The following is a 15,998-nucleotide window of genomic DNA, read 5'->3' on the forward strand; positions in this document are numbered from 1 at the left end:
CATCAAACTCATCAAATATTCATGTGTCATATGTTGTTGGAAAGCTCTCAAATAGTAAAATACAACCAGAGTATTTGTTTTACTCGCAGACAAAAATATAGCGAGTAACAGCTAAATATATGTCTTTCACAATGCATAAATGCCGAGCTTTAATTTATAACTTCACAAAAAATAAACAGAACATAAAATGGCGCATACCATTACTTACAAAAGGTAATCGGATTCATCATTGGTTCATTAGATAATCCACATGAAGCACAATGTTACATATGACCACCAGGAGATGGCGCCAAATACACGACACAGACTCAATGATGACTCAAATGACACAGAATGAAACTCATTCTGTGAAATCTCATGACTAAAATCATATGTGCATGCTATGCAAACCTTTAGTCATTGTTGTGTTTGCATGTGTAATTAGTTCTTATGTACAATTATTATCTTTTATTTGTTTGGAGATGTTTTTGGACACTATGATCAATTATTTTTGTAATGTTATAACTTTTGATTGCTTTGGCGTATCAACACAAAATTTTCCTCAGATACAGTCGACATGATTGGGAACAAAACAAAAGCAGTGTTCGGAGCGACCTTATTTACACAGATATATTATTAATAATTTATTTTTATTTTTTTTAGCTGTTTCTTAGGCCGAGAGTCTCAGAATGTATCATAATATATCATTAAAAAATTGTAAACTTTTTTTACAATGATTCCAAACTCTTGACCCTCCTTGTTTTGTTGTTTTTTGTTGCGTTATAAACCTTTAATTTTCATGCCACTGAACATGAAATCTTTAAAAACACCTTCAGAGCTTAAAGGGTTAACCAATAAGTGCTAAAAGTATTGTTCTTTGTCAGTCCAGGTTAACCAATATATTATATTAAGTAATTATACATGATGGTAGTATTTACTGCACTTGGCATTAATTTGTCTATTTAATTAATACAAAATGTTACCAAAACTGGTACCACCATACCAAACTGATTGACACAGCCCTCAACGACACCTGCCGCAATATCATGGGGTGTATAAAGACAACGCCAGTCCCGTGCCTCTACGCCATAGCTGGCATTGCCCCCCCACATCAGACGATCCATCGTCGCTCAAGACGAGCGGAGAGCACAGGAGCTTGACACCAGACACCCCCTGCATGGACACATAGCACCCCCACCCCGTCTGAAATCGAGAGCCAGTTTCCTACTGACAGTCCCACCTCTCCAGACAACCAAAGAAATAGCAAGGACCAACATTTGGAAAGATGAATGGAACCAGCTAAACACACGAGCCCTGGACTAGATGGAGAGAGGAATCACCCCGACTGAATGTCTCGCCAGCGGGCACGACCTCCCATGGCTAACCTGGAAGACCCTCAACCGATTACGAGTGGAACAGGGCAGGTGCAAAGCACTTATGAAAACATGGAACCACCAGACAGACGACACATGTAGCTGCGGAGCAGTACAGACAATGTCCCACCTACTGGAGTGTGAAAACGCCCCTCAGTGCAGCGCCCAGGATCTGGCTGAACCAACTACATCAGCTGTGATCTGCGCCAGATATTGGCAGAACGACATCTGAGATTGCAACGGACTCGAAGAAGAAGATACAAAATGTTAAAATATTTTTAGTACAATAAAATGTACTGTATTTCTTTAATGAGAATCCCCATTAAGAATTAAATTGTAATTATAAACTAACTCAGAAAATGTTTTGAGAGATTACAGTAATGACAATTAAGTGTGAAAATCTGCACAATTGTCAAAAATGCAAAGAAATCGAAATGGACCTAAAATAGACTTCACTTTCTTTATGCAGAAGATTGTTTATTTGTTTACTTGGTAACATTTCTCAACAAGGTTTTATTCTTTAAAGTAATGCATAAGGTATCGTGTAATAAAAATGTATAATATATATTTACAGCGTTTATTAATATTGGTTAATGTTAATTAAGTAAAGTAGAAACACAGCAATATTAATAAGTGCTGTAAAAGTATTGTTCATTGTTAGTTCATATTTACTGATGTAGTTGACTAATGTTAATGAACTCAACCTCTTTGTATATATTGAGTATATACTTTTGATTTTAGGCTGAAATATGACTCGGATATGTTCTTGACAAGTTCGTGATTTTCACCCATAATCCAACTAACCAGTTTTAAAGCCTTGACCTCTACACCCACTTTGATTTATGAACACCAGCACACACAGCAAGAACTTTTTCCTCTGAGAGGGTAAAAATACTTCTTCATATATTTGTGTCACACGTGATATTTCATAAAGTTCTTCCTCTTCAGCACAACAACTTCTCTTTCTGTCAGATAAACCTTCACCTCGAACATTTCCCCAGCAACCTTTAATAGCACTGAATCCAACTACTTCTGTTTATTTGATGACCGTTTAAACTGTATACATTTTCATTTGCTGTTTATAGACTGATAGTTGAAGTTTATATTCACGGCACTTACTGTACCAAATCGCAGTAAACATCAACAACTAGTCCATGCAAAACTCTCTGCCTCAATGCTAGCGTATTCTGGGTTGATAAGGTGTTCCAGGTGGTTGCTAGGGGTGTTCAGAGTAGTTTCTAGAGGTGTTCAGAGTGGTTGCTAGGGTGTTCCAGGTGGTTGCTATGGGTGTTCCAGGTGGTTGCTATGGGTGTTCCAGGTGGTTGCTATGGGTGTTCAGAGTGGTGGCTAGTAGGGATGCACTGATACCACTTTTTCTCTTCCGATTACGATATCGGAAATCCCAGTATCGGCCGATCCGACACCGGTGTTGTTTTTTTGCATAATCAGTTTAGAATATCTTTACATATTAAAGAGAACTACCAATTAGTTCCACACAATAATGTAAAGACACAAACCTCTAGCTACACATTATTTCAATATAAATGTATCGCTTATTAAGAAACACTTTATTATTAATTAGTATACTGGATAATGCAGCAGCAACATTAACAGTAATTCCAGTCTTCAAATCTTCAGTAGAAAAGAAGCATTTTATTTATTTTTTCCCCATAAATGTTTTAACTTGTATCTGGACTTATATTACTATATATATATAGTAATATATCTCAATCATGCACCTTTAACTTTTAACCCCTCAAGCTTTTATTTTGTCATTCTGAAGTCTCCAGGACGTCCTGTATGTGTGTGTTTGTGGGCTAGTTCACAGTCGTTTAATTCGCCTCTTATTCAAATTCTGGTCAAATGCTCCTCGATTTAGAACGGCACCCTAAATGCATATTATAAGTAAACCGAAACTATTGAGGATCTACATCTGAGATGATGTTCGTGAGTAGCGTTCACATATTGCTCACCGCTGTGAACAGAGCAGCACTATTCTCCAATGCGATGGCACTGTACATACTATATATTTGCTTATTAAACAGTCTTTTGTGATTCTCAGAGCTTTCGCACGTCTTCAAATGGCTTTGAATAAAATGCACGAGTCATATGAACTACTTTGTTTTTATGGTTCTTTTATGTCATTTTTGGAGCTTGACAGTAACGAACATGACTAACACACAGTATTGGATTTGGATCAGGCTCATCGGAACGATACCCGATCCATCTAAAAGCTTCTGTATCGGTGCAGATACCGATCCAGGTTGATAGGATGTTCCATGTGGTTGCTTGGTATTTCTGGTGGTTGCTAGGGAGTTCCGGGTGGTTCGCAAGGTGTTCTGTATAGTTGTTAGGGTGTTCCAAGTGGTTGCTAATATGTTCAGGGCAATTTTTGGGGTGTTCTGGGTTGTTGCTAGGGTACTCTGGGCAGTTGCTAGGGTACTCTGGATGGTTGCTATGGTGTTCACTGCAGTTTCTAGGAGTGCTCTGGGTGGTTACTAAGGTGTTCTGGATGGTCGTTGGGGTGATCTGGTGGTTGCTAGTGTGTCCAGGTGGTTGCTAGGGTGCTCTGGGTTATTGCCAGTGTAGTCTGGGTGGTTGCCAGGGTTTTCAGTGTGGTTGCTAAGGTGTTCTGGGTGATTACTAAGGTTTTCTGGGTGGTTGCTTGTGTGTTCAGGGTGGTTGCTTGTGTGTTCAGGGTGGTTGCTAGGGTGTTCATGGTGGTTACTAGGGGCTCTTGGGTGGTTGCTAGGGTGTTTCAGGTGGTTGCTAGTGTTTTCTGGGAGGTTGCTAGGGTATTCTGGTAGTTACTAGTGGGACCTTTATTTATTTTACTGAGTTTACTTGCATGCAGACATATACATTGTAGTGTATTATAGGTTCGGTTTGAATCGTTTTGATTTGCTTTTGTGTTTTTACAATAATCTCCAAAATATGCCCAATCCCGAAACTATCCGCTCTCTGCCGCATCTGGGACGCGTCAACTCACGACTCGCTGTAAATGGTGCCATCTGTTAATATGGGTGCCGAAACGAAAACTCGCTCATAGAGGATGTGTGAACCAGGTGAAAATGGTAAGTGTGATCTCTTATTAAAGTAACAGCACACCTTTTCTGAACGACACATGATTTGAGGGATCATTAATATGCAGCACAAATGCTGCAGAAGGACTGACACACTGAATGTGTAATAGAGGTTAGAGGGTTGTAGCTCATAGAATTAATGTAATCTTTATCAGAACAGCCAATCAGTATTGAATGGCCGCCAAAGCCATTACATCATACTCCATGTACCCTGATTGGCCCACAGCGTTGAGTGTCAACCCTCATTCATGCAGAACTAAGTAGTTTGAGTTATGTTCTGCTTTAGATGTCAGCATGCCAGTTGCAACGTGTTTGCTTCTATCATGTCAGGGCAGCCTGTGCCCATCATTAAAACCAGATTCGTTCTGCTTTGATCCCGCTAAACGACTCGGCTGGATCATCAATAACCTCAACGTTTATGCAAAACGAGCTGTCAAAGCCAATCTAATGTATGGAAACATGCATAAAATGTTCTTTTTTAAAGGAACTCATTTATTTCCGTAATTAATCCAACAATGAGGAAACTAACCTGCTCAGTATCACACTGATTATTAATGCTGTTTGTTTTTTTAATGTGCTTGACGAGACGTGAACGCAAATGACACGGACGATTGTGGCGGTTAATTAATCACGTTAGGAAGTCTTTGATATGCTGTTGGCCTTCACATTTCAAACGGGACGAGACGTGTCAGATTGGATGGTTTCAATTCTTCATTGAGGGCCTGATAAAGTTGTAACCGCTTGCAAAAGCGTTTCATTTGTTAAAAAGGAGCGATAGAGCCTGTGATTGGCTGAGGAATAATGACATCATCCAATCACAGATCTCTACACTGAAAATGCACATGGGAAAGCATCTAAAAATACACCAAGTATGACATATACAGCTCCATTGACCGCTGACCTTGGCTCTGTTCCAAAACTTAGTGAGCTACCTACCTAGACAGCATTATAAGGGATCCTTGGCATGACTTCAGTTATTCTATGGCACACAAATGAAGTATTAGACAGTTTATTGCACTGTACATATTATTGCAATCAGTAAAAACATCAAACTGATCAAATATTCATGTGTCATATGTTGTTGGAAAGCTCTTGAAGAGTAAAATACAACCAGCCTATTTGTTTTCTATAAAAGCTAATTATATGTCTTAGACAATTATGTTGGTGTTGCTTACATGCCGTGCTTTCATTTATAACTATAACGAAAAATAAACAGAACATAAAATATCACATAACAATATCCACACACAAGATAATCAGATGTATAGATCATTAGATAATCCACATGAAGCACAATGTTACATATGACCACCAGGAGATGGCGCCAAATACACGACACAGACTCAATGATGACTCAAATGACACAGAATGAAACTCATTCTGTGAAATCTCATGACTAAAATCATGTCTGCATGCTATGCAAACCTTTAGTCATTGTTGTGTTTGCATGTGTAATTAGTTCTTATGTACAATTATTATCTTTTATTTGTTTGGAGATGTTTTTGGACACTATGATCAATTATTTTTGTAATGTTATAACGTTTGATTGCTTTGTCGTATCAACACTAAATTGTCCTCAGATACAGTCAACATGATTGGGAACAAAACTAAATCTTTCGGAGCCACCTGATATACACCCAGAGATATATAATGTCAAATAAGTTCATAAGAATTATTATTTTAATTTTTTTATCCGTTTCTGATTAAGAGAGTCTCCAGAATGTATCATAGTCTATAGCATTGAAACATGTGAAACGTTTTCTTTACAATGATACCAAATACTTGACCCTCCTTGTTTTTTGGTTGTTTTCTATAAGCCTTTAATTTCAGGTACGCCACAAAAATAGGAAATCTTTAAAAACACCTACAGAGGTTAAAGGGTTAAACAACTTTACAGCACAAATAATACACGAGTTTTAACAGAAGAATTATTGTAAGTGCTTTTATAAAATTATAAACTTCTCTCTCTGCCTTTTAAACCCTCCAAAAATTGGCCCCATTGGCTTCCATTGTAAGTGTCTCACCGTAACACACATTTTTGGTCTTTTTTTTTTTTTTTTTTACGACAAGGAGGAACGAGTTAAAACAAGTTTTTGTGGTAATCAACATTATGCCTCAAATGTTGTCGACTGACCTTAACTTGTATTGAACCCGGAATATTCATTGAATGCAGGTGGAAATGTACATGGTGACTTGGCCTATGTAGTAAAATACCAAAGTAGTTTTGATATCCCACATAGAGTAAATAATACATGCAAATTCAACACCGTTTAGTATCTTTTATTTCATTCTTTATTCACTAGCAAAGATGCTCATGCATCGATAAAGTGTCGTAGCTAGTTCTACATGGATGCCGTTTCATGGCAGCTGTTGACATCAGTTCTTTTCAAACCTTGGCTATCTTTTGTGCATGTGTAATGTCTGGACTCATCGTCTGCAGTAGCGGGTAACAAACATCTCTCCCCTGAGATGCACCGTGTACTTTTCCTGTAAGTGTACACTAATGGTCTCATTATTTGGCCATTATTGATCCATTAATTCCTCTGTAACTGAGTGGAGGTTTATAATAGTGCATTCCCCTTAAAAAACCTCATCTGTTTGAGAGAACATTTAATTGTCTTTTAGCACCACACGGTGGACAGTTCACCTCAGAACTGCCGCCGTGTCTAGAAAAAGTTGGCTGCTTGTGAACAGTTAGGATAGCGGGACGTACAATCACACCGAAAACCGACTTTTAAAGGGCTAGTTCACCCAAAATTGACAATTCTGTCATATGACTTTCTTTAGTGGAACACAACATGTTAGCCTCAGTCACCATTCACATTCGTTCGATCTTTTTTCCATACAATGAATGTGACTCGCGCCTTGTCCTAACCAGATTCCAGCGACACGCAATCTGTTTGCCCACACCAGGCGTGACGCGACACCAAGTACCGCTGCTCCCTATAAGCAGACTACGCAGTCTGCGTAGGGCACCAACTCCCTAGGGGGGCACCATCTTACCCTAGGAGTGCACTAGGAAGTCCACTGGCGGCACTTACTCGCATGTTATACGTTATTCAAGGACCCGAAAGCAGTTGCGGAATACAGACGATAGCTTCACGCTCATATCACGCGACACACACACACACACACACACACACACACACACACACACACACACACACACACACACACACACACACACACACACACACTTGGAACTCTGCGTAGGGCATCCATTTAGCCAGCGGCGGCCATAGCGACACCGCTATATTAATACACTAAAATGAGGATAATTGATAATAAAATGTAGTAAACCGAACATTCACAGACGAAACAGTCTGTTTATTGAACGCAACTCATTTTCTCACAGCTCTGTATGGGCTTTCGTTTTCTACGGCAAACCCTGAGAGGATAAATACACCTTCCAAAATTACTTTATGAATCGCGTTGTTCCTTAGTCTGCTACGATTGTTTTTGTTCACGCGGTACTCCTGTTGTTATTTGTACAGACGAAGCCCACTTCCCACGACCATTGAGCCGGTGTGTGTGTGTAAGTGAGACAGATCTCCGTCTGAAGAGAGCGAGACCTCAAGCACAACATTCGGTAGGTATGTGATACCCTCGGCCAAAAGCAAGCTGTTGTGAACCGGCTAGTGAGATGCCAACCTTAATATACTGTACAAAATTATAATTTTAGACCCATTTGTTGACTGCGCTGGCGCAACGGCGCAGAAATAGAAACCATTAAACGCGCTCGTCATGTGTCGGGGCTGCTAAAGACATAAACTCTCTTTAACATAGATACCTTGTATCGTGGCGTCACGTTGGTTAGGACATGGTTTGAGGCTGTCTATCCTGATAGAAAGAAAGAAAGAAAGAAAGAAAGGCACACAGGTAATGAACAACATCAGGAACGCTCCCTTTAAAATGTTGTCTAGGTAGACAACTCGCTACTGTTATGTCTACAACAGGACAGGAAGTTTAAATAAAGCCGCACACAAACGAAAACACCAACATCCTTTGATTACATGTTCTCCTGCATTAGCCGCAACACATGTTCACGCAGATGTGTGGCATTTTTACAGCGCTCAATGTGCTGTAGGATTAGCCATTCTTACGATTTGTTTTGCTCAAACCTCTCTTCCTTTCTTTGTCCTTCTATATATCTTCCTCCTTATGCCAATATGATAGTCTCTCTCTCTCAGATCGCATTTCAGGAAAAAACAGCCCAGTTTCCCCTCCCCCTCGCTGCATTTCCTCCTCCTCCTCCTCTCAGTCGCAGCTGCCAAACGTTTCACTTGCACACTCATGCAGACACACACACACTTGCATTAGTGTCTGGACCGAGTGTTTAGAGGAGGGGTGGCAGTCTGGGACAACGGCAGAAGGGGACATTCACAGTCAGACTGCAGTGGACTAAACAAACAAATCTGTATCTGAGAGAAACACGCATGCCCTTTACCGTAGCGGTCAGTTTTGTCCTTTGTTTCCCACATGGACGTGGTGCAACTGACCTCAGCGTTTCTAGAAGGCTCTGATGTTCTGCAAGGACAAGGCGGGTTCGTTTTGGGTTCTTCACCTTATATGGATCAAACCGAGACGTCCAGGATCTGCTCCGGGTGACAGCCAGAGCGAGCTCACTGTGGCATTTGTGTGTTTGCGTCTCTCTCGAGCTATGGAATGTCAGTCTGGAAGCCGGCGCGGATTCCCAGAGGCGAATTTTGAGGCTTGAGGCGTGACGGGCCGTCAGAACCACTGACCCTGAGAGAGTCCGGTAGCGCTCGTCTGCAATGGGACGGTGGAGTCTTTTAGTTTTTCCTGATAATCATCCTCACAGCAGAGGAGACTCTGAGCTTGGCTTTCCTCTGAAATCCGTCGCACTTTGAGTCTCTCTTGAGAGGTTTTTGCGAGTCCTGTTCTTGTCCATGCCTGTCATTACCCTACAGGTCAAAGGGTAAGTATGGACACTGATAACGAAGTGACTTGATCTTGACAGTTTGAGAGTTGACTGTTGTTGAGGTCAACGTGAAGTTGGCAGACGTCTGTGAGAAAGATTCTTGTTTGATGAATGTTGTTAGTGTTTCGTTTTCTTGTTCAGAGCATCTTTAGTTGCAAAGTGTCTTTGTTGCCCTTAATGAGTCATTAGATGATTTTCTTTAAATCTTGATGTTGTTTAGATAAAAAAAAAACATCATAACTTGACCGGCAGTACATCAGGTATTTAAAAGAGTGAGAGTGGGCGAATTTCAAACGGTACTTTTGCAGTCTTGAGACTGCGGGGATCTGTAGGCGTGATATGTGGCGTTTTAATGCGCACTTAATTTGGTTATGACTGTTTACTGGCCATCATGATTGTTTACAAGTTCACAACCGAGCAGTCGATTAGCGAGGTCTAACTACTGTAGTTTATAAATCTCATGAAACCTGTCAGGAACATGTCCAGGTCTTGTATTTTGTATTGCATTAATATATTATTAGAACCCTTTTACATTGTGATTTTCAGAATTTAGCATTTTTAGGACAATTAAGCACGTTTATTCCTCAGTTCTCATTGCTGTAATGCGTCTGGTATCGTCTGTCTCATTTAGAGTAATTTTATTATATTATATTAAAAATACTGCTTTGCAAAGATGTACTAATATATATATATATATATATATATATATATATATATATATATATATATATATATATATATATATATATATATAAAACACATTTTTAATTGCATCCTGTTCCTTTCCGTTGTGCTCCGACTAGCAGTTTTTTAACGCATCTTTTTTAAACGCCTCGTAACAAAAGTATATTGGGTTAGGCATTATGGGTTGCCGAAACAGCTTAATTATACAGGGCTTCCTTTAATTACAATTAGTTGATTAAGCAGCCAATCAACTGCTCGACTTTCAAAATATGTCATTTGCACGTCTCTAATCCGTATTAATTAGGGATGTCCCAATGCCATTTTTTTGGTAACATTTACAATTAGCGATACTTCCTTTTTGGCTCTCGCATATTCCGATACCTGTTTTTATTATGTCTGAATTCCATATCAGCAGTTTATTTCAATTTAATCATCAAAATAGTTTTTACACTGCAAAAAATCACTTTCTTAGGCACAAAAGAAATACCTAAACATCCTTAAAACAAGTAAAAATTACTTGAGAAGCAAAATAGAATATATATATATATATATATATATATATATATATATATATATATATATATATATATATATATATATATATATATATATATAATTTGCCAATGGGATAAAAATAAAGAAACTTGTTTTCCCTTTAATTTTAGTTTATTTATTTTTTATTTTATTTTATTTTATAAGCATTAATATCTTAAGTAAATATGTCTTGTTTTAAGAATGTTTAGATATATTTTTTTACTGGAAAACAAGACAAAAATATATTTTTTCCAGTGTAAATAAATAAATTCATTTAAACTCTAATCAAATAAAAACAGAAAAATGTATTTCAACATATGTTATTTTTGTCAAATAAAGTGCTTCATAAAAGAGCGTCACGTATGTGTGATATTGCTTAAATATCATACAATTACTATTTATTTATTTTTATTAATAATAGTTGTATCACTGTGAATATTACACAACTATACAGTAGTCATATATTCCTGTCTTTTATTTCCATTTAAATTGAACGTTTATATTGGCAGAAGAAGCTTTTATTTTGAAGTACTTCCTGTTTTTGTGTTTTTGATGGTAGCTTCTCATCTTTAAAGAAGCAGGTCTCGATGTGATTATAGAGCTGCAGAAGGCTGCTATTTAACGAATTAGATATGTAGTCTGTATTTGTCTTGCGCTACAAAGTGAATTTGCACTCTGTTCACTGTCATCTGCTACAAACGTACGATGCTCATTATGGTGTTTTAAGTGTATGAGCCAATGAGCTCACATTTGAAGCGCCAGCACATGCAAACTCTATATATATCTCATTAAACCACAGCCTTTGCGGTTGTACAATCACACTAGGACATGATTTCAATTTGTGCATTGAATGTTTACGTAATGACATTTGTACATCAGATCTGAGTATATGTGCATGAGTGCGGGACATCCCTAGTATTAATCATCGTTTGTTCCTTTGCACGTGTAAATGTTTGATTGGAGATGTTTCTGCCTCCTATCTATCGAAGATAGCATTCAGATAACCAGGAGGAATGGCTTACCTATCCGTCACCGCTGTAGTTCTTCTGTTGCCTGAAAGGCACGCTCATATTTTACAGGTCATTTGTGACCTCTGCCAGCTCTTCTTGCAGGTAAACGTGGCGTGTCCTACATAAAGGCTGTTTTCTGCACACTGATCCCTGTTTCAACAATATCTCCACTCCTACACTTTCAGAAAGGGCATGAGACTCTTTCTTATATATTCACTATTGTGTGTTCACTATTTCATCTGTCGCCAAACAGAGTAACAAATGAAAGGAGCCACACCCTTCCTGGTCACCTGATGTACGTCTGATTGTGATGAGATCTTTGTGAGACGTGTTTTACAGAGGCGTGCTTGATTACGGTCAGAAGTGTTCTGTAGTTCAGAGAGTCACAAGTTGTGATTGGGTTGTGGACAGCAGGGAGAAGATCCATTTAGTCATGCATATCATGATGTATAGTAAGTAGGCTTAACCACTTTTAAAGGGTAGGCGATGTTGTCCAATGTGAAATCGGAAGCCTTTTTTGGAGTCGTTTTAAACGGATTGGGGTTGGCCCTCATGCAATGCTCCCGATTGGTTGGTTGGTTGGAGAGAACGTTGGGATGCTGAAACTTGCCAAGGCCTAAGCAAATATGCCCCCACAGCACCTTAATGTGACCTTTGACCCTGACACCAATCAGTTTCTCCAGTCGACCAGAGAGGCTTTTATCTCTCGTGCATCAGCAGCCAATCCGAGTGATGTAGAAAGTGACGGATGGGGTGATTATGTCATTATGGATTCCTCGCAAACCTGAGGTCATTTTAAAATGGTGTGAGGTTTGGGGTGACATCATCCGCAATCTGAGCCCGTAATAACGGAATAGCGATTACCCCTTTGTGAATATACAGTTCGGTTACATATTGTAAAAAGTGTTGCATTTTAGGCCTGGCTAAAAATGACATTATGCATGCCGGATCATTTTAATGTATTTTAAGGTCAGTTGTAATGTAAATTTGTAGAGTTCAAACAGTTATTTGCAGAAAGAAATTGTCCAAAAGCATAAAATGCTTCATGCAAATTAAACACGCCGCCTCTTTTGATGGTGGGTTACTAACAATTTCCTGACGCCAATTCGTTGTCACTGATCATCACTAATATTTCTTTCATCACAAATGGTTGACAACAAACAGATTAGACTGTTGGCGTACATGTTGCTTGTTTACAGCCACGAGACACCAAAAACGTTGCCATGTTTATCGCCATATCAACCGACGTAATGTTGCGTTCGTTTCTGGTTAACCGTAATTACGAGATTCCATCTTGTGGAAAACGTTGTTGTAAACTCTAAACTTATGTAAGCTCAGACTTTACCATTATGTCATCATGTACACTGCAAAAAATCATTTTCTTACCAAATATACTGTATTTATATTCTAGTAATAACTGCACAAAATGGTGTACGATAATAAGTCTTGTTTTTAGCTAAATCAAACACAGTTTGGTGGAGTTTATACCCGAGACAAGAAAAAGCTGTTTGCCAATGGGGGAAGAAAAAGAAGCTTGTTTTACCCTTTGAATCAAATTTTTAATTGATTTCCAATTGGAAAATAGTTGTTTTTATTAGCATGAACGTTACGATATTGTGTTGGATTTCTCTGAAAACAATAATAAGACACGAAATATGTCATTTTACTTCTGAAGTAAATTAATCTTGTTTTAAGAATATTTTAACTGCAAAACAAGACAAAAAATTATAAATGTAAAAAGAGCCCAATATGGCAACAGTCGCGACATATAAAGGTAGTTGATCATATTTACAGTATTTCATATGCACTGTTACCTGAAGCACTTTATTCTTTATTTTCTCCCCAATTTGTAACGGCCAATTCCCAATGCGCTGTAAGTCCTCGTGGTGGTGTAGTGACTCGCCTCAATCCGGGTGGCGGAGGACGAATCTCAGTTGCCTCCGCCTCTTATCACGTGACTTGTTGAGCGCGTTACCATGGAGATGTAGCACGTGTGGAGGCTTTACGCTATTCTCTGCGGCATCCGCGCACAACTCACCACATGCCCCACCGAGAGCGAGAACCACATTATAGCGACCACGAGGAGGTTACCCCATGTGACTCTACCCTCCCTAGCAACCGGGCCAATTTGGTTGCTAAGGAGACCTGGCTGGAGTCACTCCGTGGATTCAAACTCGCGCCTCCAGGTGTGACAGTCAGCGTCAACAATCGCGGAGATGATTTAAGAAGGCTGACGTTTTTATTTAATAAAAGACAGAAATGTGTTAATAGAACAGACCTGCTGTGTCATGTCACTCAACACACACTCTTGCAGCTGTGACATCGAAGGAAAGGAGGGAATGAGCTGCTTACATAGGAGGCTAACTTCTAAGCCATGTTTTATACTCTGTGAGACACCTTCTCGAGAAACCTGTGTTATGCTTATGCATTGCACTGCATCTAGCTTCATCACAAGAACACTGTTGGACTGAACGGCCCCTAGCAGTGTATTTTCAAACATGTATTTGTTGCAGTAATACCAGATATCATCGTGTTGTTTGGTTTATATTTTTCATTGCACTCATTTGTGAATGTAAGAGATGATCACTGATGTCCTGTTGCTTTTAACTGAATAACTTTAACTGAAATAACGTCTTTTAAATTTGAATATAATTAGAATTTTGACAATATTGGAGGGAAAATTTCAAATGTATCCATTCTGTTTTGTAACTGAACTAGTGCTTTGTTTTTAAATATCTCTCCATCTCTCTTTTTCTTCTATTGTTATTATTATTTGTACATTTGGACGACCATTTTTAAGTCACCTGACTCTTACTTCCTCTTTCATTTCTCTCTTTTATTTTGGTTACGTTTTTAAATAGTATCTCAAAGTATTTGTGCAATCATTTTAAAGGGATTGTTCGCTCTTAACAACACTTTAGGAAGGTGTCTGTGTCATCATTTTATTTGTGCACAGAGATCAGTAGATCTATTACTAAAATTAGTTGACTTGAGCACCTCTTGTTGTATTATATGCCAATGGTACGAGTCCAAAAATGGGAAAAAGCACTTTTTTTGTGTCGTTTTTCCAAAGTTGGAGTGCCTATAACTCAAGAAATATTAAAGACATCTTAATATCCTTTAAGATACTGGTTCAGAATAAACTTTCCTTTTTGTATCTCCATTTTTAAGGCCCTATAAGGTTAAATCCCAGAGATATGGGGCTCTCAATGTGGCTCCATGCATACATTGTTCAATTACGTATACACTGTGCTTAAGCAGCCAATACGGGCTTCTACTACAGAACGGAGTGGGTTTGTTTTGATTGGTGTGTTTGAGTCTGTCTGTCTGCACACCTGGACGAACTGGACACGAGCCAGGGGACAGACAGGAAATGAGACCAGAAAAGACTGGATGAATTGAGAAGGGCTGAATGACAGATCAGCGCTTTGTTCAGGCACAAACATCTCGCACACATGAAAAGAGAGCGGCCTTGGTTCGTCAGGTGTCATTTACTCTACAGGTTGCTTAACATTTCCAGTGCTTTTGTAAGCTGTCATACCTCTGAAATACCAGTGTTTTGTCACCTGAAACGGAAGATGTTTGTCAGTGGGATAAGTTACGCTCATGTCTTTAAGATGCACGCTTAAATAACATCAGCGAATCTACAGTATGTTGGACCAAGCGAGATTACTTTGAAGATGAAATATAAGAGTGTTTGACTTGCTACATGATTGCCATACTTGGTAATAATATGGTAATACAAACAGAGTTGACGTTTACAGTCTTTATATTGGTAGTTTACATCATGTCTGGTCAGATATATTTGGCCTTCTGAAGTTAAACGCTACCTCACAGCTACAACCATTTGAAACATTTAAAATTTTTTCCCTCTTATGCATCTTTTATGATTGTTTCTCTAACGCTAGAAGCCTGTGAGTGTCACTGCAGTGACTGACTGAATCGGAATGTGGATTGTCGAGTACATATTCGTCTGGCATGTAAAACGTCCTTCACTGAAGATCGCGGGTCTCTTGTGAACTGTAAACAAGATTATCGTAAGATAAACACATTTCACGCAGTAGTACTTGCCTGTCAAATGTCCAGTTGTTCTGGGCCTGTGTCAGCATGAATAATTCTGCTATAGTTTGTTAGCTAAATGCAGTCTGTGATAACGGTTAATGTATAAAATTGCTGTTGGATATAAAAGTTGGAGGGCTTGAGGAGAAGCGAAAGCAGATGACGTTAAAAATATCCAATTATTTATTTAACGTTGTTGATTGGAAGTATAGAAATGAATAAAATTCCATTTAAATATGCAGATATATTCACTGCCGGCCAAAAGTTTGGAATAATGTACAGATTTTGCAGTTTCGGAAGGAAACTTTGGTACTTTAAGTCAACAAAGTGGCAT

The 15,998-nt window shown here is 38.8% G+C and overlaps 2 protein-coding genes across 4 annotated transcripts in view; both read left to right on the forward strand.

Annotated features, from left to right (window-relative positions):
* Positions 1 to 13,753, forward strand: part of LOC127638174 (neuronal acetylcholine receptor subunit alpha-7) — a 320,680-nt gene extending 306,927 nt beyond the window's left edge. Inside the window, exon 11 of the transcript XR_007969845.1 lies at positions 13,692 to 13,753. The gene's annotated coding sequence lies outside the window, so the exon portion shown is untranslated. The remainder of the gene's footprint in view (positions 1 to 13,691) is intronic.
* Positions 8,771 to 15,998, forward strand: part of myo9ab (myosin IXAb) — an 82,684-nt gene continuing 75,456 nt past the window's right edge. For all 3 annotated transcript variants that reach the window (XM_052119567.1, XM_052119568.1, XM_052119569.1), the window contains exon 1: positions 8,771 to 9,374. In XM_052119567.1, coding sequence (XP_051975527.1) covers positions 9,346 to 9,374 — 29 coding nt within the window. In that variant the 5' untranslated portion in view covers positions 8,771 to 9,345. The remainder of the gene's footprint in view (positions 9,375 to 15,998) is intronic.

The sequence above is a fragment of the Xyrauchen texanus genome, chromosome 46 (assembly GCF_025860055.1).
Source record: "Xyrauchen texanus isolate HMW12.3.18 chromosome 46, RBS_HiC_50CHRs, whole genome shotgun sequence".
NCBI lineage: Eukaryota > Metazoa > Chordata > Actinopteri > Cypriniformes > Catostomidae > Xyrauchen > Xyrauchen texanus.